The sequence below is a fragment of the Marmota flaviventris genome, chromosome 4, assembly GCF_047511675.1.
Source record: "Marmota flaviventris isolate mMarFla1 chromosome 4, mMarFla1.hap1, whole genome shotgun sequence".
Taxonomy (NCBI): Eukaryota; Metazoa; Chordata; class Mammalia; order Rodentia; family Sciuridae; genus Marmota; species Marmota flaviventris.
Genome location: NC_092501.1, coordinates 47,903,805 through 47,930,096, shown reverse-complemented (window position 1 = coordinate 47,930,096; position 26,292 = coordinate 47,903,805). Strand labels below are relative to the sequence as shown.

Here is a 26,292-nt window from a genome sequence, read left to right as displayed (position 1 = left end):
CATTCAGAACTCTTTCTATAAGTCTCTACCGAAAGCTGCTTAATCAAACATCTCAAATGTCAGAAATGAAGTTTAAAGGATTTTTCTAGCAAGTAGGTATAATCTCCTACTTAGTTTTGATTCCCATAATGTAGGTAATCTCTTTGGAGAAAAGACCTGCTTCTAGCAGGGCAAATATATCCCATAGAATGCATTTCCTATTCCGGAAAGAAAAATAGAGCATTAATGAAATTTACTTTTTCATGGAGCTTGGAAAGGTTGTAAGCTTAGGATTTTGATCCTAGCAGATGTTCTTTTTTGGATATTAACAAAAAAAAGTTGCATTTGATTTAGAAATCTCAGTTAAGAGTTGCAATGGTTGTTGGTTGTTATAGGCAGCTATATTCTGAAGATGACACACTGGTCATCTGAAGTGTATGACAGCCAACCCAACAGCTAACTGTCTTCATACTTTAACCCACAAGGATGTGGAGTTCAGAAGGGAGAGAGTTAATAGTCAGGACCATACTATATCAGTTCTATGGTCAAGGAGCTATTATATACAATACAAAGCATCATCCAAGATGCACGTCAGGTCATTTTCTTTTAGGCTTTAGAATAACAATATTTTGTTGATAACTATTATATAAGTTGAACATCCCTAACCCCCAAATTCAAAATCAAACACATTCCCAAATCCAGAACTTTTTTTTAGTACTGACATGACATCACAAGTGGAAAATTCCACACCTGACCTCCGGTGATAAGTTGCAGTCAAAATGTAGGCATATTTAAAATGTTGTATAAAATTATCTTCAATGTGTGCATAGGGTATATAGGAAACATAAATGAATTTTGTGTTCCGACTTGGATCTCATTGCCAACATATCTCATTGTATATATACAAATATTCAAAAATATTTTAAAAAATCAGAAATCCAAAATATTCTAGTCCAAAGCATTTTGGATAGGTTATGCTGAACCTATATCCCAAACCCAGGTCTCAGATGGATTTCTCAGTGCTGTCATTAAACTTAGCCAGAAGCCAAGTTGCACAGCCTGTAACAATTTATGTCCTTCCCTATGGTGATTTCATGCTGCAGAGTTTTATATCTTCCACTTCCTCTGCCTCCATGCCACGGGGCCATGTATACCAGCCCTGCTTTTCCTCGTCCACCCTGGGGGCAAACTTAGCCTCTGCACTGGTTTCCATAGAAATCTGCTCACCGACTGCACTTGCTTTGTGGGAATTACTGGTAGAAGACCTGTGATAAAAAGATCTAAGTCTATACTATTTCCTGCTTTCAGCCTCTCCTTTTCCTCCTCTTCCTCCTTTAAGTTCATCCCAACAAAGAAACCAGCCTCTTGTCATGGTGTCATTTCACAGTGCTGAGGCCCTCCAAGCTTTGTACCCTACCCTATACTTACAGAATTTTATGTCAACAAAGACCACTCTTGCTTCCTAAGAAGAGTCTCTGTGGATAAATTCAGATCCCAAGGGACATGTTTGGTTAACAAGGGGATTTTGCGTTGGATGTTGCTTCATATTGACATTTATTTTTATCATGCAGGCTTCCAGTGGGGACCTTGCTGCCTCTGCCTCTCCTGAGATGCACCACTACACACCCCTGCCTTCTGCTTCCAGAGAACTCACCAGTCACAGAGGTGGGACCTCAATTTTTTATTGCTTTCAGAGGTTGTGGGGAGGGACACTTGGCCTTGAGGTGCTCTGGGCTCTTGGCACTTCAGGAGGAACACAGTGCTTTTCAAGTCCTTGATGGGAAAACCATACCTGTCAAACTGAATGATTTTAAACCATATTTACCAGAATTTAGTAGCAGTCTACTGGGGAGACATATAAATATCCACAGTATAATTTTGTGATTTTTTTTTTACTTCACATAAAGAGATTATAGTATTTAAAAATTACCGAGGAGATCATTACTTCCAAAATGCCATTACACTAGCAAAAGAGGGAAATTCATTAATATTTGTTAAAAAAAAAATCATTGTTTGCTAATTCAATAGTTGAAATCTATAATTTCAAAGTAGATAAATTCTCTGTTATAGCCCAAAGGAATTTAAATTTTTAAATTTACCTGGTAAAAATAATGGAGAGAATCCAGGCTGGGGTTGTAGCCAGTGGTAAAGTGCTTGCCTGGCATGGGTGAGGCACTGGGTTTGATTCTCAGCACCACATATAAATAAATAAATAAATATATCCAGCGACACCTAAAAAATATATATATTTAAAAAATAGTGGTCAGAATCTGTGTGTAGTTTTTACTGAATTCTCTAATGCCCAGAACATTAATTTGGTGTACCCAGTTCTTCCAAAGCCATAATTCATATTGCCATCGGTAGAGTCTTAGGTTTCAAAAGCAGACAGAATACTGACTTGGAATAAAGTTTGCAAATGCCTTATCCCTAAACTGGCAGTTTGGGCCAAAGACTGTGTCATTGCCTAAGCTGGGAATGGTAAGGGTAAGACGAGACCATGCAATGTAACTCAATTACTTCATTTTATCCTGGTAATGATTAGAGCTGTGTTTCCTAATAATGAATCTGTCTCCTGAGGGTAAGTAAGAAGAAGCTTAGATTGAGAGCAGCACAGACTTTAAATGTTGTTTCCTCAGGCAGGAAATTCCCTTCTACAGAATGGGACACTGAATAAGGACTGTCCCAACTTTGTCATCCTAGCTACAGTGCATGGGTAGATAGGAGAATAGGCTGTGGGATGCTTAGAAAGTGGTGGATCTAGCCCTAGAGATGTCTCACGGGCCCTCTGCACTGTGACGTTAATATTTCATTGAAAAACTACCAGAAAGATGAAGAGAGTAATGTAGGATTCCAGGCGTAGACTGTTTGGGGTCTGAGCATTGGTAAAACTTCTCTATATTTACATATACTTTGGTTCAATTACAGTTCAGTTGTGATTCGCTTTATTATGTGACAGTTTTGTGCAAATCACTTTTGCTCAAAGTCAGGTGTGAGAAGCAGCTCCTAATGTGCTGCATTCTGAGGAGCATTGTTTTTCTTTCTCACTGAATGTCCTTAGGAAAGTCTTTTATTCCTGTACAGACTGCTATGTGGGAATTCCTCTAAGCAAATAATATTATGGAGAATGAGTAATAAATTAACTCTCAAATTAGCATTTTATCCTCTTAAGTTTATTCACTACTTTCTTGTAGGTGGTTAAAGGTAATTTTACTCCATCACCTATAGAGGAACTTGTATAGGAACTTTCATGGGAACTGAAGTCTGAGACCTCAAGCCCCCTTGCAAAAGTGTATCTGGCATGAAACTGAGATTTCACAATGAAACATGTGATCAGATGAATGATAATCATTAGGAATAGGACAAGCATCATCTGTCATTTTATTAGTAATATGAGAAATCTGAGCCTCAAAGAAACAGAATAGAAGACCATAGTTTTGAAGGTATTTTGAGTAAAACTCATATAATGAAAAAATACCTCTTGAAGTAATTAGAATGTGATTCGATGCTCTCAGATGACATCAGAGCCCAATATCAATGGGAAAAAATGTAAAAATATTATTTAAAGGAAGTCAACAGCAGACATCTCTGTGGTACTGAGGAATATCTCTCTGTATTTAACACACCGGTTGCCTCGTGAAGAGAGCACCAAAGAAACTCACTGAGTCTGGTTGATGGTTGGACTCATCTCTCTAGTACATTTCATCTTAGCATGAATCAAACACCAACAAATGAGGAAAGCCAGTACTTTTTTTTTTTTTTTTTTTTTTTTTTGGCAATCACAGTGAAAAACTACTTAATGCCAGGTTGTTTTTTATATTTAAGGAAACTATTTTAAATTACTGACTATACAAATTAGCCAACTATTTGGTTGCCATTCATTCCTACCTTGTTGACATCCTACAAACACTTAGGCAGAGAAGGTCTTTCACAGTGCGGAGGCTAATTGCATCAATCCCCCAAGTTAAGTCCTCCTTGATGTCTGAAACTAGATCTATAAAATCCCAACTGGAACTTCGATTTGAAAATAATTTTTGATTCACCTAGTTCCCAATCTCTTTTCCTTCCGCACCAACAACTACAAAACTGTAGTTCATGTGCAAATTGCTATTTTTCTATACACATCGCATTTTCCCTTGTCCTTTGATGTAACTTCCAATGTCGAATATGATAGGCCCAAGATTCATGTCCTAAGGACTGTAGATTCAAATGCAAAAGAAGACCAGGCCCAGAATAATGATCAGCAAGCAGGAGGCTCAGTTTTTTCCATTTGTATCTTACAGACACTCCATATATCATAGGCACAGTCATGTGCAGCACTTTCTGGTTCCTACATGAAACTTTTCCTGATCTAAGCTTTATTGGTTTTTCTCCTTCTTGAGATTACTTATAATATTTGTTTCTACCTCCTTGAAGCAATTGTTCGCATTCTGCTTTGTAGGAAGGGTTCGGGTTTGTATGTCTTAAACTCCTCATAGGTGAAAGCCCCTGAGAAGCAGTACTAACTCTAACTTTTCTTCCCATCATTGTTGAGGTGTCAGTTTAGATGTCACAGCTCCAAGGAAGACTCTTCTGATCCTACATTATACATTAACATTCTAACAGTCTTTCTTATCCAGGGACAGTTTTCCTAGATAAACTATAAGCTTTTAAGAGTAATGGAGAAAATTCTGTTTGCTCACAGCTGTATCTGCATTGCATGACATAGGGTCTGCTATTTACTCAGAGCTCAATATATATATATTTTTTTCTATGGTTGGGATAAGGGCTCTCCAAAGAAGGATATGTTAAAGGCCTAGTCCTTAATCCATGCCATGGGACCTGGTGGAATCTTTAAAAGGTAAGGTCTACTGGGAGGTCTTCAAGTCATTGAGAACATTCCCTTGAAGGGGTATTGGAACCCCAGCCTCTCTTCTTCCTCTGTTTCACTTCTGGTCATGAGGTTGGAACTTTCTCTGCCATGTGCTCCCACCATGACATGTTGTCTCATCACAGTCCCCAAAGCAGTAAGTCAACTCAACTATGGGCTAAAATAAACCTTTTCTCTTTATAACTTGTTTTTCTCTGGTACTTATTATGGTAGCAGAAAGTGGGTTAACACAATATTTATTCAGTAAAAAAATATAGTCATAGAAACCCAGCAGAAGAGTCTGACTCTTAGATACCTCTGTGAGGCAACTTGATTGCATGTGAAAAAGGAGCTCCATCTTCTTTAAGGGTGGGCACAATAAATGGAAGGGCCAGCCTCTTATACTTCAGTTGACAACTCTGTTGCTTTCAGAAACTCAAATTTCCAAGGAAGGGAGTCATGCTACTGATTCATTTCCAGAGAACAGATAGCCTCAAGGCATAATTTCCAAGTAGATGATTATTATAATGTTGGAGTTTTTTTTTTAAACTTTGGTGTTTTTGTGGTATCAAATAGGATAAAGCAATGGATGCTTTCAAAGAAGGGGCTGGACTCTCATAAAACTGTAGCTGATGGTGCATACATGGATTTAGAATGGTTTACCTGAAATCTCTCTGGGAATGCTGTTCCAGGCTTGAGCATCTCCTTTGGAGGTTGGAAGATTTGGGGTTGTGTCAGAGATCTCTGTTGTAAACCTAGTGGCAATTTATATATCATATTCTCAGTGGATGTCATGTTATAAAGAATATTGACATATTTGTTGGAGAAATGTCTTTTTCACATAAATATGTTATGTAGACAGGAGATAGCCCTAGCATGCCAGACACTGCCACTCTGTTTAACTGTTGCAAGTAGAATTCACATTTATGGATCTTTATTTAGAGATTAGATCATATCATTCTTAAGATACCCTTAAAAATAGGAAGGGCAAATACTATGTTTCCATTGAATAGAAGAATACACCAAGAACTACTGGGCGTCATCAGAGCCACTCAGCAATAGAGACAAGGGGCTAAAATAAATTCAAGTCTGTGTCCTTGATTCCTAGGTCACCCCTGACATTCATCACACAGGATATATGAATCAAGGCAGGTGGGGATAACTGTGGCATTGTGCTGGAGTAAGGGGAAAAAAAAAAAAACTACTTGGAGAGGCAAAACTTGGAAATGTCTATTGCTGGGGGTGAATTTCTAAAGACTGTACTAAGGCTGCCCAGAGGGTGGGGCATCCTCACCAGTATCCAAGTCAGTGATTCTCAAGAGCTTGCTAGAAAGTTTCACAGGCACTCAGGAAGCACCTGGGAATCTCCCACTGACTTTCTCCATCTGAAGCATCTGTGCCAGGGGTTTACTCTCCAGGGGTCACTTGGAAATGGCTTTACACATAGCAACTGTCCACACATTGCTCTGCCCACTCCTTCTATCCAGATTTCTAAATCCTTCCCCAGGGCCTCTTTTTGGAGAACTCTAACTGGGGAATCCTTGTAGTTTCTAGTTCCTCCTCTGGGCTTTGGAAAGACCTTAGAGAAGAATGGTGGTGACGTTCTAACAAACAACCTGCTAGTACACCTACCATAACCCCACCTCACCAACAGTTACCACACTGAAGATCCCATGTCAGTTTTTCTGCATACACATTTTGAAAATTGATTCCAAGCCTCGTGAATATCCCTGGATTTCTTTTTTTGATGCTTATATGGTCTTAAAGATGTGCCGTGATTCATTTGCCATATTAAGTGTTGGACTTTATATGTACAAAAGAAAGCAAACACAAAATGAAGAGGAAATCTGCTGTGAAAACCTTCTTGGAGATGATAATTATCCTACTCTGATCAGCACTGGCAATCTTGCCCTTATTTTTATTGACATAGTTGTTGGATGTTCATCTTCTCCAACCAGCAGCTTGGTCTATTTGTGTTTGAAATTGATTGCTGGAACTGCCACAGAATAATTTACATAGCAACTTATCATAATTAGTTATCATTTGCAGTTTCCTTAATGCAAGTTGCATTTTATGCTTAGCAATTGATTTTTCTGTATATCTCCATGAAGCAGCTCAACGTGTGCCATCCAAAAAGGGAAAAAAAAAAAAAAAGAAAAGAAAAGAAAAAGAAAAACTGTGAGCGTTTTTCATTTTTATCTTTTAAAAACATTTTAGGCTGAGATATCATAAAATACATTTTTATAGAAACCAGGAATACAGTGTTTCCGCTTCAACTGATTAAATCAGTCCAACTGAAATGAATAAGAGGAAAATTAAATGGATGCTTTGGAGACGTGGCATGTGAACAAAGATGTTTGGGATGGGGTGATGTTGGCCAGGAAAGCATCATGCCAACAGGCCAGAGTATTTCCAGGAGGGTTCAAAAGGGGACTGCTTGAGGACTAAACTGTTCACCACATTTTGTGTGGGGCTTCTGGGGTTTGAAGGCAATCTGTCTGTATCAGCCAAAGCTGCTTATTTTTTTCTATTGCTACCATCTTTCCATGTCAACCCACAGGGAATGTGAAAGCTAAGTACCTTGATCATTATAAACAGAATCTACACAGGCCAGTAGTAAAGCCTTAATAAAAATAGATGCATGTATTCAAGCTAGCTTAATAACTCAGCTCCAAGGAGTCTTTCTGCCTACTGCCTATTGTTTCTTGTTGACCATCTAAAAACAGAATAATAAACAATCTGATGGTTCTGGTGACTTTGCCAGGTAGATCTCACCTAAGATCAGACTTTAAGGTAACCTGCTTACATATTGCCTCTGCCATTGGAATATTTCAGTTTGTCTTTCAAGTCACTAAACATCAGATGAATTTCAAAACACTGGCAATGACATTGAGCATGTGTGAGGACTTGAGTTCAATCCTTAGCCAAAAAAAAAAAGCACTGATTTTTTTGAAGTTTCATAAAATTACGATTGAACCACGATCCAACTTTCCCCCATGGAAAAGAAACTGAAAATTGATAAATAACAACAAAACAGGGAAGAGGAAAAGCAGACCTCTCTGCCACAAGGACACCTTCGGGATGGGGTAGAGACTTGTCCTGTCAGATAGAATCCTGGCTTTGACTGGGCTGCTCCTTCAGAATTGCCACAGCTTTGCCCTGGCTGCACAGGGGAAGGGTGTTTTGGTTTCCTATGCAGAACTATTATTAGCACTTTCTAATTATGTAAAATGATTTCCTCTGATGACATGTTCAATGGAACCCATTACTTCAGTTTTCTTTCCTTCATAATGCTTTTATGGGCTTATAATCTTGGTGGAATTCTCAGATGCTGAGAGATGCTAGTTTCCTTTATTTAATCGAGGTGACTAGTGATTTGACAGGAGTGGTTGACAGGTTTATTTTATCTGCGTGGCAGTGGGAAGTCTATTTGCAGTGTGTGTGCTCCGTTCCCAAGTAAAAGGACTTTACTAAGTGCTGAATAAATTGTGCTTTCCTTTGATTCTAGAGTTTGCTGAAATGGTTTAAAAACTCTAGTCTGGGTCATCAAATTCATCTCCTTGCTATTTTGCAGGGTCAATAGCTTCACTGTGCACGGAGCTGGGCTGGGTGGATTGGAATGGAGGGCAATGTAGATTAAAACTTCCGCATGTATATAGATAGATGTGCATGTGTGCACTCGCTGCCTGGGAGGGCGGCAGTGATGGAAGAGCAAGCCAAGTGGAATCTGAAGATGGATGAATCTGCTAGACTATTACCAAGACTGGCATGGACTTCAGCCAGGAACTTTAAGCAACCTCCTTTAAGCATCTGAAATCCATAGGGGTCCATTTCCTATCCTTTTTCTCCAAGGATGATTTTTCATTTGCAGTCTCTGGGACTTTTTTTTTTTTTTTCTATTCTTTGGGCAGAACTGTGATATGTTCATAGATACAGGAGGGGCTACCCATTTTGTTCTTTTGTCCCAGAAGCCAAGCAAGGAGAGAGAAAAGGGATTCCAGTTCTCCCCAGCTCCCTAACAGTAGCAAACTATAGTACTATAAAATGAGAACTCAGAAAGATAACCTTTCCCTCAAAAGACCATCCTGTAGAAAATGGAGGTAAAATTGTGCTCCGTCTTAAAAAAAAAAAAAAGGCCTAGAATTTACAGGGTGAAGGACTCTAAATGTGCCAGTTTTTTTTTTAAGGTCATTCATGGGGATTTGGTGAAATATGACTCCTGATATTGTGTGGATTCCTATGAGTACAGTCGTTTCAGGGTTATCCCTTCATGTCTTTGTTTAGTGTCTACTATACATGCCATGTAGGATAGGATTTATAGGGAATTTAAAAAATGGTATCATCCCTGTTGCCCAGTAATATATGATTTCATTGAAAAGACCCCAAACTGGAACTAATGCCAATTAAACAAGATATTATATAATTAAGAGTTATATTTCTTGTTAAAAAACGTAAGTGCTGTAAATGTTTAGGAAAGATGGGGATCTTTGAAGGTGGAAAGAACCAGGATTGGTTGTTTAGAAGATGTTAGTGTTGATCTTTGAAGAACATACAGGGCAAGAGTAGCTAGAGGGCAAAAGAAGGGGGTTCGCCAAAACAGAAATGGAGAAGAAGCATCCCAGAAGGAAGGCTAAACATAACTGGTGAGAAAGGATCACAGTTTTGAAAAAGTCATCAATAAAGTTCCTTATGCAAGGTGCTTTCATACTGTGGCAGGCCCCGAACAGGCGAGGGGCCTATATATAATTTAAAATTTTGCTATAGGATTATTAATCTGCAGACAGTACATAGGAAAAATTGGACAGATAAAAACCTGAACTCCAACAGTCTACCACAGGATAGTACTGAAGGAAGTTTGTTCTAATTCTAACTTAGATTTCTTCACAACCAGGCTATGTATCTATAGATTGTGATACCTCCAATGAGCAGTTTTCTAGGAATGGTGACTTAAGAAACAACTCGGTAACTGATGGGGTAGATAGTGGGGGCCAGAATATTGCAAGTGGAGCTGGAGTTGGGGCCACATAAAGGGGCCGCTGTGAAATTGTCACGTGAGGTTGCTGATGGTTTTGCTCCCTGGGACTCAGGCAATAGAGAAAATGCACAATGAGTACTTTTTCATCCTACATTATTCAAAGTCTCTCTGATGTTGGCTTTTGAAATCAGAAAGTAGAACCCAGGATCAGTGAGGATAATGTTGACAAAATCCAGGCTTCAGCTCCTAGAGTGGCTTCCTGGCTGGGGCACAGAGAAAAAGGGAAGGTGTCTGAGAAATCTTCTGTAGCAAATGCAATAGACCAAATGACTGATTATATTTTGGGGTAGAGAGAAAAGGAACCAGAAAGTTGCACAGAAGCCAGCAGGGTGTGTGGGTGGCTGTGGTCTCTGTGCTGTTCCCCCTCTGGTGGCTGCTCCCCCATTGCAGGATTCTCCCTGGCCTCTCATGCGTAAGATGTGATCTGGCCTGTTAAATTGAAGAGCAGTAGAGTTAATTCAGTGGAGTTTGTGGCCACAGGAAGAAACATATAATAAGCAGACAAAGCAGCCACAAAAATTTGTTCTCATTCTGGTCTTTGGCTTCAAGATGAGCTTCATTCTTCTTAAAAACTAGTAAGCGCCCAGGGTATTTTATTCCTCAGTCTTGAGCTTCTGAAAGGAAAGCTACTGGAATCTGATGCTTTGGATCTAGATTGTTCTGCCCAGAGACAGCTCTACCCAATAGAAACTTCCCAGCCCCAGTTCTTGCAGTGCATGTTGTTTCCTGTCTCTTGGAAAAAACTTTACCCCCTGCCCCAGGTTTTTCCTCATGTAGTGATTTTACAACCTTTTTTTTTGGAACAAATAAACAAACATCTGGAATCATGTGGTACATTTAATTAAAAAGTTTGCATTTGGCCAGAAATGGTAAAATCATGAAAAATGGCCTGTCGGTGAGCTCAAGAAGGCCAAACGATGACGTTGTTGGCTGCAAATGGATTGAAATCGAGGGAGGTGAACACCTGCTCTGTGCAGCCTGCTGTCCTCCAGCTCCCCCCTCTTGGCCATTAATATTTACTGCCCTGTTTTTTTGTTTTTTTTAATCCATTCTAATGAAATTTTTTGGTTGGGGCTGGTAGAGGGAGAGTGCTGTTGCCTTTCCAATAACCTTGGATTTGTTGGGATGTGTGTATTTTATAAAGGGTGTGGTATTGGGATTTTTGGACTTTTCATTTCCCTTACTCAGAATTCCATATGCTTCAGGTCACGGCAGGGGCCTGTTTCTGCTTCTTCGATCAATCAGGCAATCGTGCTTTTCATGGGAGTTGGTAACATGTGGAAGCATGATCCAAGAGATGCCGGAGATGCAAGAGAAGTTGGAGGCTCTGCCTTCAAGAATCCTACAGTCAAATTGGAGACAAGGGCCTACACAAAGAAAGCAGAGGCCAGGCTAAATGTAGGAGCATCCGCATGGGCCACTGCAACCAGTTTAGTTAAAAGACCTTCATGGGCTTTATTTGCAATTCTAGAATTGGTCAACACTTCATCTAGTGAAATAGAATAAGTGTTCCACGGAGCTGAGCAGAAGAGTTTGGTTGTAAAGACAGAGAGGACTGAAGAAGGCAGAATAAAAGACTGAAAGTAACTAATCATTTCATAGTTATTTTCCTTGTAAGGTGGGGACAGAAAAATAGAAAGACCATTGATAGGTTAATGTCAGTTTATTTTAGGTTACCTTTTTTTTTTTTGTAAGGATGAAAACAGAGAGAACTTCATTATCCTGGTGATTGAGACCCACCTGTTCAGGAAATTTGGCTATTATCTCTCCTGATTTCTGGGACCATGACAACATTTTGGTGGACTTTTAGTGTGAGGGACTACGTTTTTATTTTTAGTCTGGTCTTTTGGGACATGGTGCAGGATCTTAGTCCAAAACATTAGCCTCCTGTAGTAATCATTTAACAGAAGATGTGAATAAAGAGGGGATTTGAAGGCAGCCCTGGATAAAAGTGAGAACTGAGTGGAAAACAACTGGAGAGATCAAGTGGAGTTCTTGTCTAATTTCAGGTCATAATCTAGGTGGGCATTGGGGAAAGGTAACCTTAAATCAGGAGTTAGAGATGATTAATCTACGTTTCTGATTAGCTTCTCCTTTGCAAGGCATGTCTAGAGTGAGGTGAAATACAAGTTTTCTTTACATATTAAGAAAAGAATATTGAGTGTTCTGGCTTTGCAAGTGTGGTTCTCTGTTGCATCTGCCACTTGTGGATTTATACCTAGGATGAGGTTATCCTAAGGACAGAGAAAGAAGTTGTTTCTTATTGCACAGAATACCAGGGAAGTGGGCGGGGTTTGAAAATGTGGTGAGGCTATTTAGGTTAAGTTCAGTATTGTTGAACACAGGTGTGGATTGGCAGGGGAGGCTGGGAAATCAACATTCCCCAAAGCCCTTTCCTGAAGGACATGCTCATCTGTCTTTGAGGTGGCCTGAAGGAAGTGAAATGAAACTTAGACAACTTTCAAACCCTGACTGGATTTGATCAGGAGTTCTCTTATGTTAAGGCCAGCACAGCTTTTTCCTAAAATGAAACCAGGATTTCACTTTGACCCTTCCGGACTTCTGCAAGCTCAGAGAGAGGTAAGATCCCTCTAGTGTTGCCAGAGGAGTTCTTAGTCCTCAGCTCTTTATTATTCCTGTGCATCTGTTTCCTTAAATACTCTCAGCAGAAGCATTAGCATGAAAATAAAAGTGTACAGCAACTTGGAATTTTCCATTTGTAGCTTCCTTAGTCTATGGGGTCAAAGTTCTGTCCTCCGGATGCTAATACAAACTCTGTGTGCTGTTCCTGGGCAAATGTTTCTCAACTAAAGGACAAAGGAGGTGGGGAGCCAGGAAAATAATGCAATGCTAATTTCCAAACACAGACTGCCCAGAGGAGGTCCCTGTTTAAATTGCTACTCCCCCCACCTCTCTTCCCACCCTCCCCCCAAAGGAAAAAAATATCCAGTGTTGTTAGGAGGGACATCTGTGCGAGAGCAATAAAACAGTCTTCTCCCTTGTGGATTAGCTCTTTATTCCTTTATTTATCTTGCTGTAGCTCATCAGTTTCTCCCAAATCAAGGAGAATCCAAGAGGATAAGATGCAATCCCTTTTTGTTTTTGATTAAGGAAAACCATGCAATCATCCACCTCCACAAATTTTCTTAAGAGAGAGCTTTCTCCTCTGATGTTTTCCTCTCTGCTCCCTTGGAATCTCTTTGGAATTTTTACTTCATGCCATGTTTAAATGAAATGATCAGGGTCCCCTGGAGAATAAGTTGGGTAGGACAATGGATGTGGCTTATCTGGGCAATTCTATAGCACAGTGGGGACTGAGATAGTGGTATGAAAACAGTTCATAACCTCCTTTTATTCCAAATCCCTAGGAATTTACCATTTTGTCCAGGAGATACACACCGAGTGAGCATAACACTGTGTTAAGCCTTGTTTAAAACATTAGGGATAGAGTATGCGTAAAGCAGTGTTGGGGCTTAGAAAATGATACTTCCAAGTGTGGCACTTTGGCTACTGAGTACTTTAACTATAGGGTATTAGAAGGCCTGAGAAGCAGCTTCAGAATCAAGTTCTGTCTGACTTTCTGTCCACCTGTCTCCTACTCCCTTTAGTTCCCAACCCCAGTCCACTGCATCCAACACAAGCCATAGAAACTAGAATTCCTCTTCCCCAAAGCAAGTCATTGCAACTAGAATCTCTAGTTTCTAAGCCAGCCATGCAGCGTGAAAGCATTACTCTAACCTTCCTCTGCCCTTCTGTATAAGAGCATAAGGGAATTCTCTGATCTACAGTTTCAGGGGAGAGAGACCAAGGAAAATCTAAAGAGGAGCTGGGTGCCATGGCACATGCCTGTAATCCCAGTGGCTCAGGAGGCTGAGGCAGGAAAATCACAAGTTCAAAACCAGCCTCAGCAACTTAGCCAGGCCCTGTCTCAAAACAAAAAATAAAAATAAATGTGGCTCAATGGTATAGCACCCCCTGGTTCAATCTCCAGTACCCCCCCCCCCCAAAAAAAAGTCCAAACAGGTCTCTCTGGGTTTCCCCTCTTCACCCCATTGCATTAGGCCACATCATTTTTGTCCAATCACATTTCTACATGCCTGTCCATTCTTCCTTGGATCTATGCATAAAAATAGAAATGTCCCTCTGTGCTTCATTCTGATTGCTTTCCTGTTGCATAAAACTTTCATTTCATTCATTTATTATGCTTTTCTCTTGTTAACTTTCTACAAGTGTTAGCTATGACCCTTAAGATGAGTGAGGATATCACACCTTTCCACCCCTACAGGGAACATTTCTGCCTTCAAAGAGCTTACCTCCTAGTGAGAGAATCAAAACCTTAAGATAAAAACAAAATCATCCCAGAATGTGATGGAGATAAGTACTAAGAAGAAAATGAAAGCAGGCCAGGGATGTGAGCAGCTGTATGTTGGTAATTTGAGATTCCATAGCTAGAAAAGGCACCCCAGAGATGTAGTGTTGGAGTAATGGCCTGAAGGAGGTGATATTACTGGAGTTTTAGATTTAGGGTCCTGATGGACTAGACTTGGTCACCTCTCCCAATATGCCAATAAGAGAGATGAGCAGGGTGAAGAGTAGGAAAGGAACTTTAATGAGCACGGCCACATGGGAAGGAACAAAAAAGTCTAGTGACCTCAGATCTGTCTTTGAAAGAATAACAGAAACTTTGAGGTTTTATAGAAAAGGGGAATGAAGGCCACGTTGGGCGTCTACATAGGTGGAGGCTGCAAAACTGGCAGAGCAGATAATTTTGGTCAGGTGGTAGTCTTGTTGATCATTATCTCAGGACCTGTTCTGCAGAGCTCCAGGGAAGTCGCCATTTCTTGAGGGACCATCTCATACCCATCACAAGATGATTGTTCCCATTTAAAGGGAACAGCCTCAGTTCCTGTCATGGGGTAACTGCTTCTGCTTGGGGGTGAGGTGGTCTCATCATGGAGCCATCTGTTTTCTGAGACTTAGCATTGCTTAGGGATCATTTTGGACCCTTGACATAAAGATTTTGTCCACCAGAACCATTGTCCCTGAAATGCAAGGTAATTGTAGGAAAGAGAGACTCAGTGGAGCTCAGAAGGGGAGGGTAGATTAAAAAAAAGGAGGCAGAGGCAAAATGTAGTCAGAAGCAAAATGGCTAGTGACTGGGCTGTCCTTCAGTGAAAGATGACACTCTAAAAATACAGAGAGACAGGTCCTGGCAGAGGAAGGACCAAGTACGAGGCCCTGAGATGACAGCATCCTGGCACACATGAAGTACAACCAAGAGGCTGGGGTAAGTAATTCAGGAGAGCGGTTGATGAAGTCAGAATAGTGTCAAGGGCCAGAACACAGAGACCATTGTTGAAAATTAAACTTAGGTACATTAAAATGTTTAAGAGTTTATTTACACAGATACTAATTCATAAATTGTGAAGCCCTAAACCACAAGTGGTTCAGGGATCCACTGAGAACTTATAAGGGGAAATACTTTAGAAGGTGTTTGCAGAAACATGACAAAGACATTTTTAGATTGGTTAAGTTGGAAGTCCTTAGGCAGAGGGTAATTGGTGGATCCTGGCTGGTTTCAGCTGAAGCTCAACTTTGCTGTTTACATTGAGTTTGGGTTTTAATTTAGGAACCAGGTGCTGGAACCATCTCAGCCCTCCTGATTATCTCAATACCACTGTTGTGACTAAGATAAGCCATTTCACTGTCAGAAATGATATGACCAGAAAACAACAACCCTCCCCCACCAACATCATGAATAACTAACTAGGAGAGAATGAAAAGACACTGTTGTACTCTTATGTGTATGCTTCTACACTTAGTTCACCTCTTGAAAAGATTTTCAGATTGTGTCATCAGGCAAAGCCCAATTATTTGTGTGGAACTAAAGAAACAAGCCAATTGACTCAGAAAAATTCAAATGAAAGAATGGATGAATACAAACAAATAAAGCAGGGACTCTCTCTTCTCTCTGTTTTTGGGTGGTACCGGAGATTGAACTCAGGGGCACACAACCACTGAGCCACATCCCCAGCAATACTATGTATTTTATTTAAAGCAGAGTCTCACTGAGTTGCTTAGCGCCTCACTTTGGCTGAGGCTGGCTTTGAACTCATGATCCTCCTGCCTCAGCCTCCCAAGCTACTGGAATTAAAGGCATGGACCACTGAACCCAGCTACAGTCTATATGTTAAAAAGTACAATGTGAGCAGAAGAGCATTTCATGAGACGGAGAAGAGCACTTTATAAGGTGAAGGGTGAAATTCATATTAGACATAACAGTTTTGAATATCCATGTAACAAAGTAAACAGTAGTCATGGGAGAAATCATAGTCTCCAAAAGGAGAAATAGAAGAGCATACAGGTTGTAGGAGATTCTTCTTTACCTCTCATGTACTGGCAGATCAAGAAGGGACAAAAATCAGCCTACAGAGACCTAAATAGCAAAATTGTTTGGGTTGATTTGATTAAAGCATGTCAACCTCTATACTGATTCCCTAACAACACCAGATAGACTTCTTTTCAAGTATGTATAAAAACTCATTGTTATTCCAGTTACACTGGTTGTGTGATAAATTACTCCCAAATTTTATGGGAAGAAACACGATTGGTCATGTTAAGATATTCAGGTATTATGTTAGATTCTGTGGGTCAGGAATTCCAAGAGTGGTCAGTAAGAATGACTGACTTCTGCGTTATTGTGTCTGTCACTTCAGGAAGACCTGAAGTCTGGGAGCTAGAATCCTCTGAAGACTCATGTGACCACATACTTAGTGGCTGATGATGGCTGCTGGCCAGGGGCCCCTCTTCCACTTCTCCATGTAGACTTCTTCCATGGCTTCCTTCGAGGTTACATTGGGCTACCTTATTGAGTAGTGGCAGAGTTCCAAGAGCAGAGCAAGAATCCCAAGAGGGAGGAAGATCAGGTAGAAGTCACATCATCTTTTATGATCTATGTCTCTGAAGTCATATGAGGTAGTCACAAAAGTCTCTCCCAGGTTCAAGGGAAGGGAAAACAGTCTGCCATTTGATGCAGAGTGACAAGATCCTGGAAAAGGCTACAGGACAAGAAATACTGCTTACCCATTTTTGGCAAATGCAGTGTCCACAAATTTGGTCACAGACAAAATTTTGAGAAATTGTATTAGGTAGACGTAAAACAAAACCTCTCAGGTCACAGTGTAATAAAACCAGAAATGACAAAATCAGATTGTAAAATATCCTTCCTCTCAGTATTTTCTAATATTCGAATATTCTTGAATCTTAAGTCAAAGATAACTTCAAAGCCCAAACTGTAGACCAGCTGGAGAAATACAATAATGAAACCATTCCCAGGAAAACAGATATCTTCAAGTACATATAGTTTTAAAAATAAGCAACAAATGAGAATAGCATCAACAAAAACAAAAATAGCGCAAAGGTTTTTTTTGTTTAATTTATTTATTTTTAACCAGGAAACATGAATTAAAAGCTCATATGGAAAATAAGCAAAAATAATAACTAGAATACTCTGCAAAATAATTATACCAAGGATAAATAGTCATACTGAAAATCAAATATATTATGAAGCTTTAGTAATTAAAGCAATGTGGTATTGGCATACAAATTCCATAGATGTAATTCCATCAATGCTGAGAAGGCTTTGATGAAAAATTCAATAACCATTCTTCTTCTTTTTCTTTGGTACTGGGTATTGAATCCAGGGGCACTTTACCACTGAGCTACCCCAACCCTTTTAATTTATTTTGAGACAGGGTCTTGCTAAGTTGCTTAGAGTCTCACAAAGTTGTTGAGTCTGTCCTTGAACTTGTGATCCTCCTTTCTCAGCCTCCTGAATTGGTGAAATTATAGGCATGACCATCAGGTTTGGCTCAATATTCCACTCTTTATTAAAAAAAAATCATTCAACAAAGATGAATACTTTCTTTTGGCGGGGGTTGGGGGCGCTTACCAGGGATTGAACTCAGAGGCACTTGAACACTGAATCACATCCCCAGGCGGTGTTTTGTATTTTATTTAGAGACAGGGTCTCACTGAGTTGCTTAGCATCTTGCTTTTTCTGAGGCTGACTTTGAACTTGGGATCTTTCTTCCTCAGCCTTCCGAGCTACTGGGATTATAGGCGTGTGCCATAGCACACTGTTAAGATGTATACTTACTTTCTTTTTTTTCTTTTCTTTTCTTTTTTTTTTTTTTTTTTTTTTTTTTGAGAGAGAGAGAGAGAGAATTTTTTTAATATTTATTTTTTTAGTTTTCGGCAGACACAACATCTTTGTTTGTATGTGGTGCTGAGGATCGAACCCGGGCCGCACGCATGCCAGGCGAGTGCGCTACCGCTTGAGCCACATCCCCAGCCCCGTATACTTTCTTAATACAATAAAATATATCAATCTCAGTTTAATGCCAACATCAAAATTAGAAAAATTCTTATGAAAGTAAGGATAAAACAAGATACCTGTTATCATCACTTCTATTTAATGTTTCATTGGAAATAAATAGGAATGTGATCAAATAAGAGAGAGAAATTACAGTTGTGAAATGGAAAGAATATGATAAAACTATTAACATATGATTTTATTTAATCCCTGGGAACTTAAGAGAAGGATTGAAAGACAAAAGAATTCAGTGAGAAAGTAAGTTACCAAAGTTACTATGTAGAAATCACTAGGCTTTTTATATTAAAATAGAAACCAATTAGAAAGTATCTTGAATGAAATATCACATTTATAAAAGCTACATAAAAGGTAATAAGTTATGAATATTGTAAACATACTTTAACAAAAACATACATTATCTTCATGAAGCAAACCTTAAAATCTTCTAGAATGCTTGACCATTGAATAGACATACCATATTCTTCTATAGGAAAACTCAAAGTTGTAAGTCAATTACCTTTTGTTAATTTATAAATCCATTGTGAGAATACATAACAAGCAAAGATTTTTTCCTTTGTAAAGTATAAAAAGGAATCTTAAGTTTCCATGGGAAATAAGCCAAAATAAAAACTAGTCTTAAAAAGAATTATAATGAGGAGAAAATTAGCCCAACAGAATATCAAGTAAACTATAAAGTTTCAGTAATCACACCAATGTGGTACTGGCACAAAACCCACCAGACAAGTAGAGTAGAATAGAATAGAAAGTCCAGGACTAAACTCAGTAGCATGTTGGAATAAGATGGTATCATAGGAAACAATGGAATATTCAATATATGTTCTTGAGGCAAATGGGTAGCTTTTTGGAAAAAGACTTGGAGGCCATACCTCATACTTTACTTTTATAAAATCCTAAATGGATAAGAATTTATAAAAGAACTCTGATGGATTCCAAATTGATTACAATTTGAAGTAGGAAAAAAAAAAGCCATTAAATCACTAAAAAGAAAATATATTAACCTCAGGATTCAGAATCCCTAATATAAAAATGAAACATTGACACATTTGAATTTACTAAAAATACTATTTAAAAACAAAAAAATCTTATAAAACATTTTAGAAAAATAAAACCAATTAAGAAAAGTCAAAAGATTGAATAGTGAACTTACGGCAGAGTCTGTCTTTCTAATATATAAAGATTTCCTAGGAATCTATAATGAAGTGACCAACAACCTAATATAAAAATAGATCAAACTGAACTCCTAGAAATACTTGCTTGTCTTCAAATAATATGTATATAAGTTAGTATTTATTCTAGAGTAGATATACTAGCTAAACATTAGAAAGAGAACAAAATCAACTGAGAAATGGTTAAACAAATTATGGTATGTCCAATCTCTGAAATATTGTTATCTTTATGTAAAAAGTAAATTGAGAAGCTATGCAATATGTATTCTTTAGGGAATAAATCAAGGTCTTGAGTGACATATATAATATACTGCCATTTATGCTGAAAAGGGTGGAATGATAAGAATTTATAAAAGAATTCTGAAATATGCATGAGAATAAATGACTCCCTATGAATGGGGAGAACTACGCAGTAGGAAATCCAGGGGAAAGAAAGACTGTTAACTGTACACCTCTATTTGCTTTTAAATTTTGGACTATATTAAAAAATAAACAAATTGAATTTAAAAGACTTAAATAAAATTTATATAGCCTACAACCAGCAATTACATATGTTGAAAGGGAATTGTGTAGAATAAACTTCATTGCAGTGTTTTGTGGTAATAAAAGTATACATAAAAATATAGATCAGGAAAGAAATGATTAAAGAATGGTAAATTGCTGATATTGAATATTATGCAGCAACCAAAAAAAAAAAAAAAAGCTAAAGAAAATAACATACTAACTCAAAAGATATCCAAGATTTTTGAGCAAAAACCAATTTAGGTGCAAAAGAGCATAACCTGTTTCAGAATTTGTGCATTTAAGAGTACAAGATTACACACACATTTATGTATTTAAGAATATGAAATTACATGCATGCGTGTGTCTATAAATGTGTTCAGGAACAGTTTCAGAAGGATGGTGACAAAATCCCTGATGACAGTTACTTCTAGGAGGAGAACTGAATCAGAGTGGGAAAGAGTTAAAAAAGAACTTCACTCATGTGGTAATTTGAATTTTCATAAAAATATGCTTATTTTGTACTCCTCATCATAAGAAGACCCAAAGAGGGTGATTTGTAACTATTGTGGAGACTTTGCAAGTTTGGTTCCCCAAGGCCAAGTGATTGAGAAATTCTTTCTTCAAACTTAAATTTTCCAATGTGCAGCCCACAGGGAACTTCTGTACTTTGTCACTGTTGAGGGTATTCACATGAATCAGCTATTCTGGCAAATAGAGATATAGAGAAAAACCAAAGAGGTCCTGCCCATATTGCAAGACGTACTGATTTACAGAGCCTGGGAAAGAAGACATCAGCATTACTAAGAGTTACTATTTATTAAATGATTCTGTGGAGTCAGGCACTGTGCTGGTATTTTACATATGTTTATGATTTCATTTAGTCCTGGAAACATCTCCTAAAGGTGGATATTATCCCCATTTTATATATGAGGAAATTGAAGCTTAGAGAGATATTATTAGTTCACTGAGGTCCCAGTGCTAATAAGTGTCCTCCCTGGGGGTCAAAGCCAGGTCTCTCTAATACCAAATGTTGTGTTCTTTCCTCTGCTGCATGGGCTTGCTGCCACTAAACACATAACAGTATAACTACAGTAAAAATGTTTTAATTTGTTTCTTGATGATTCAGGAAAGTATTCGTATCTCAGTGTCTTTGGAATCCTGTTTAGAGTGTCAGTTATCAGAGTAAAAATGAAGCATGGAAATGATAGTTAATTGGAGATATCCAGTGGAAAGGAAGCAAAGCAATACTGCATTGACAGAATTTAGTGCTTTTATTTCAGATAAATAAATGTAGCAAAATCACTAGAATGATTTTTGCATAGCCCTTTTATTAACGGCTCTTTATGAATGGATCGAATATTCTGAAGCCCTTTATCCCCTATATACTGTTTCCAAATTTTCTGTCTTTAACAGCATCTACATAAAACCTTGAACTGTTTGTAGTCCTAATATGCTGTTTAGGTGCATGGTGTAGTTTCTTCCCATGCTGGAATCTCATCCCAGAAGGTCTCAGAGAATTAACACGAGCGGACTGTAGGTGTGCTATACCAATGACTTCAGAGACGACCCCGTTGGTTATAGATTATAAATGCCATTTAGAGAAAGCACAAGATGGCTCCTGAGTGTCTAGTAAACTTCAACAACCACCTGAGAGATACCTCCTTGTGACTGCATAAAATGGAAATAAAGAATGGCAAATAACCCATTGACTATGCACTTTCTCACCTGCTGAGAGCAAAACGCAATCCAATGCAATTTTAGTACTTACATGCCTCTGGGGAAAATAGACCCCTAAAAATCACTGAGTGCAACACTGGAAAAAATTCCTTAAATTTGTGCTATGCTTGGTGTTATAAAATCCAAAGAACATTAGATGTTCTCTTTGAATAAAATGGACTGGTAATTGTGTTTTGTTATATTATCCACCAAGCAAAATGATAATGGGTCACATGCAATTTAGGAAAAAATTAAGTCTAATAAGAAAAATCTCTAATAAATACTAACAGCATTTTGTTGGTATTGTCATTGGTCTCATCCTTCTATTAACTTTTTTTTTTTTACATATTAGATGATCTGTAATATGTTGAAAATGAAGAGGGCAGTAAAAATTAAAACAAGAATTCTGATAATATATGCATTGTACAAATGTTTGTAATTTGCTTCCCCAAGGCAAGAATTAAAATGTATGATGCATATGAGGGAATGATACTAAGATATGGCAGGAGATTCTTGATTGAGTTATTCCAAGCAGTAAAGATGCTTGATGTAGGGGATCAGCCCCATCATTAGCCAGGAATGCTACCAGTTCAATGAAAAACAGAGACTGGCAATCAAAATGCAGCTCTGAGTGAGGGATACAGTTATCTCCCCAAATCAGGCTTCTTGGCCACTGGAGGAGGGCACACAGACTTGAGGAATATCTGGTACCCAAGCAAAGGGTGGTGGGGTGGGGTGGGGTGGGGTGCTGTGCAGTGTTGGCTGTCTATAGGGATAGTGTGGCGGGGGCGGGGGTAGAACTGGGAAGGTGAATTCAAAAAGCTATCATTAAATATGTGCTTCTCAAATCTTAGTAAGATTCTCCTATAGAACATCTAGAAAGTGAAAGTGCTTAAGCATCTATTTCTAGCATTCTGATTCAGTGGGCCTGGGGCATCTGTTATTTTTAATAAGCTCTTCTGGTGATACTTCTGCACACAGAAATTCAAGGAGCACTGCATTAAGCAATATTAACAAGAGTCTCTTTCTCCTAGTCCTACTGGTCATGAGCTTTAGGAGAGTAGGGACTATTTCTAAGCCCTCCTGACTAGTCACATGGCAGTTGCAACTGTCAACTATCTTGTCTCATCAAACTCTCAGTAGTTTCTGAGAGGGACTGAGAAGCCTTCAGGAGGCTAAGTTATTATTGAGTATTTACTGTGTAAGGTACTGTACTATGTGCAGCCATGGCAGAGTCCTCTACCGTCAAGGAACTTAAGAGTTTAGGAAGAGATAGTGGGCAAAAATTTAAATAAGTGCTGTGAAATGGCATTTGTTTGGGAAAATTGGGCAAATGCGGTTTGGTCCTTAGTTGGAGGGTTAAGTCAACATAAGATGTGAACAATGAAATGGCTCTGGAGGCTGAGGCAGGAGGATTGAAAGTTCAGAGCCAGCCTCAGCAACTTAGTGAGGCACTAAGCAACCCAGCAAGACTCTTGTCTCTAAGTAAAATATTTTTTTAAAAGGGCTGGGGATATGGCTCAGTGGTTTATTGTCCCTGGTCTCCATCTCTAGTACCAAAAAAAAAAAAGAGTGAACAAGGAGATGGCAGTGGTGTACATAAGAGGACTTCACAGAGAAGTGTCGAGAAGGATAAATACTTGTGTTGTATCATGGATTGATTGTTCTTGGTGATGGGAGGGAAGAACCTGAGATGACTCCTCGGTTTTTATCCAGAGTACCTTTGTGGAAGGTGCCATTTTATGATGAATGGCGTTCAAGAGTGTGTTAGTCAGCCTTCCGTGGCTGTGACAAAATACCTGAGAATAACAATTTAAGGAGGAAGGATTTATTTTGACTCATGGTTTCAGAGTTTCCAATTTGTGGTTACTTGGCACCACCCTGTGGGCTCGCAGTCAGCAGAACATCATGGTGGGGAGCAGGTGGCAGAGCAAACCTACTCACATCATGGCAGCCAGGACACACACACACACACACACACACACACACACACAGATTGAGAGGGAAAGAGAATATGAATATATGTGATTCTAGGAACTAAAACAATATCTCTTCTTCAAGGACATGTTCCAGTGAGCTACTTCCTCTAATTTGATCCCACCCCATGAAGCTTCCCAGTAGTGCCACAGCCTGGCGATCATGCCTTTAGCATGGCCTTTGGGGGACATTTTTGATCCAAACCATAACAGGGAGGAAGAGAATGGAGAGGACATGTTGACGTGAAGCATCCGTACCTGCACATGGAGAGGCTCTGAGTCAAGGGTCAGCGACCTTTAACTGTAAAGGACCAGATAATAAGCATTTTAGGCTTTGCAGGCTGGATGGATGGTCTTTGCTGTGACTACTCAACTTCTCTGTCATGCAGAGTGGAAGTATTCAGAGGCAGCATGGAAGCAAATAGGCATGGCTGTGTTCCAATAAAACTTTATTTATAAAAACAGGTGAGGAGCCAGATTCGTCTCAGGGGAACTGCTTGCCTCTCCTGCTGCATGAATAAGGATGGAGAGCAGATGCAGGTATACATATGGCTGCACTGACTCTGATATACCTGCATCCCGAGGATCTTTTTATGTAGACGTCGACTCCTACCTGCTCTCTATAGAAACTTCATTTTGTGGTTCTTTTGAACAAACAATTTCATTTCAAACTATGTCAAAGTCACTTAAAGATTGTTTATAAAAACAAGACAAAACAAAAACAGATACAGGGCTAGGCATGGTAGCACATGCCTATAATCCCGGCGGCTCAGGAGGCTGAGACAAAAGGATCACAAGTTCAAAGCCAGTCTCAGCAAAAGCAAGGTGCTAAGCAACTCAGTGGGAGACCTTGGCACAGCAAATTTTTAAAAATTTGACAATACCAAGTGCTGCCAATGTGTAGTGCTACAGAAACTCAAAAGGCTATTTTTGTGGGAGAGTGAACTAGTGTATCTGTGTTGGGAAATAATTTATTATTTTCTATTCATTTTGAATATACAACAGGTCTAAGATACAGATATTATGCTCCTAGGACTCTAACCCAGGAAAAGCTATTGTACATGCTCAGATCAATATGAACTATATCCATAGCTGCATTTATAATAGTAAAACAAAACAAAAAAACAGGCCAAAAAAGAAAGAGGAAATGAGTCAGTTGATTGATTATGTAAAGTGAAGTAACATTCAGCCTGGGAAAGTCTACTAAATCAAGAGAAGTAGAGAAACCCAGTGGATGATACCATATCATTGTATTTATATAAAGTTCAAAAACTGAAAGAAAACATTACGTAGCTCATCTATGAGGAAAACCATCAGAATTTTTTAAAAATTCAGTAACATTTATCACCAATGGTAGGTAGAGGCAAGGAAATCTCCTCTGATAGAAAAAAAACAGAGGATCATTTATTTTTAAGGTAGATAATAGGTATATAGATTTTTTTAAATTATTGCTTTCATATGTTACCTAGCTGTAATAGTTTTATCTATTCCTTTGTAAGAAGCAAGCCTTTCATGATGATGAAGAAGACAAAACTCAAATCTTACTGATTTGCCAATTTCATATTTTCAAGAAAAATATTAACACAAGGTAATTCTTTAACAAAGACGTGTGTGTCTGTTGGAAAGACTTGACTTTTTTGTCTGACTTGGTTTCTTTTAGTCATGTGCTGCCTCTCCTGGGGACAGAGGGCCCACTGGATTCAGTGTTTCATCTGTGCAGGAGGCAGTGGGGACCAGGGATAGCAGAGGGGAGGAGGAAGAGCAGGAGGAGCTGGCATGGTTGGTGTAGGGTCATTTGAGTTCCCCATCTTCAGGAGAACAAGTCTGGTCTTTGGCATAGGACAGAATGTGGTCAAAATCCTCCCTGTCACTCAGCAAGTAATTCCACGGCTGTCTTTATATTATCCTAGCCATCTGGGGCTGCAGGGACACTGTGTAGTGGTTTTGTGGTGTGGAGGCTATTGCTACATAATTTTTTATTTCTTGAATATCACTTTGTAGTGTCATGATTACAAGGCTTGGAAGAAGATAAACTCTCTGTCCCTTCCGAGTATAAATGGGCACTTGAGATGAAACCACCTAGTTAATTTCCCCTTGTTGCTGGAGTAGAATCTGAATCCAAACCACAACACAACCTAGGCCCTAAATCTCTATTAAAAACTACCTAGGGTAGACTGGTAAAGCTTTATTTAAAGTCAGCAGAGAATTATAAAGTCAAAAGTGAAAAATGGTACAACAAGAAAGAATCATAAAAAAATACTAGATCAGTTAAATGTAGTCAAAGGCAATTTAGTGTGTCCTGGCACCAGCCCTTATTGATGCAAAGAATGTGATGTGTCAGGGGTTGGCAAGAGCGTGGAGGACATGCAGAATGAAGGATGCAGCTCCTCAGTTCACCCCGGCACAGCCACACAGGCCACGAAGGGCACATTGCTGTCTTGCTTTTGTACCAGGAATTTAAGGGAAATTATTCTTATTTCCCCAGTCTGGATATTTTTCCTCTCCTTTTTTTTTCTTTGATGTAGTATATTTTGAAAAATAGAATTCCTTCTCTCATGGAAATGAGCTAACATAGAGGCTACATAAATCCGGTGGGTCTAGAAAGGTAGGTGACTCTCACCAGTGGGTGTTAGTATCCTGATATTTTTGTTTCTCTGGGGTCGCCACATTGAGCC

At 39.0% G+C, this 26,292-nt stretch overlaps 1 protein-coding gene across 1 annotated transcript in view; it reads left to right on the top strand.

The window, feature by feature from the left end:
• The window catches only part of Lrmda (leucine rich melanocyte differentiation associated), a 996,458-nt gene that overhangs the window by 807,183 nt on the left and 162,983 nt on the right, over positions 1-26,292 (top strand). Inside the window, exon 6 of the mRNA XM_071611142.1 lies at positions 1,551-1,644. Within this exon, the coding sequence (XP_071467243.1) occupies positions 1,551-1,644 (94 nt within the window). The remainder of the gene's footprint in view (positions 1-1,550; positions 1,645-26,292) is intronic.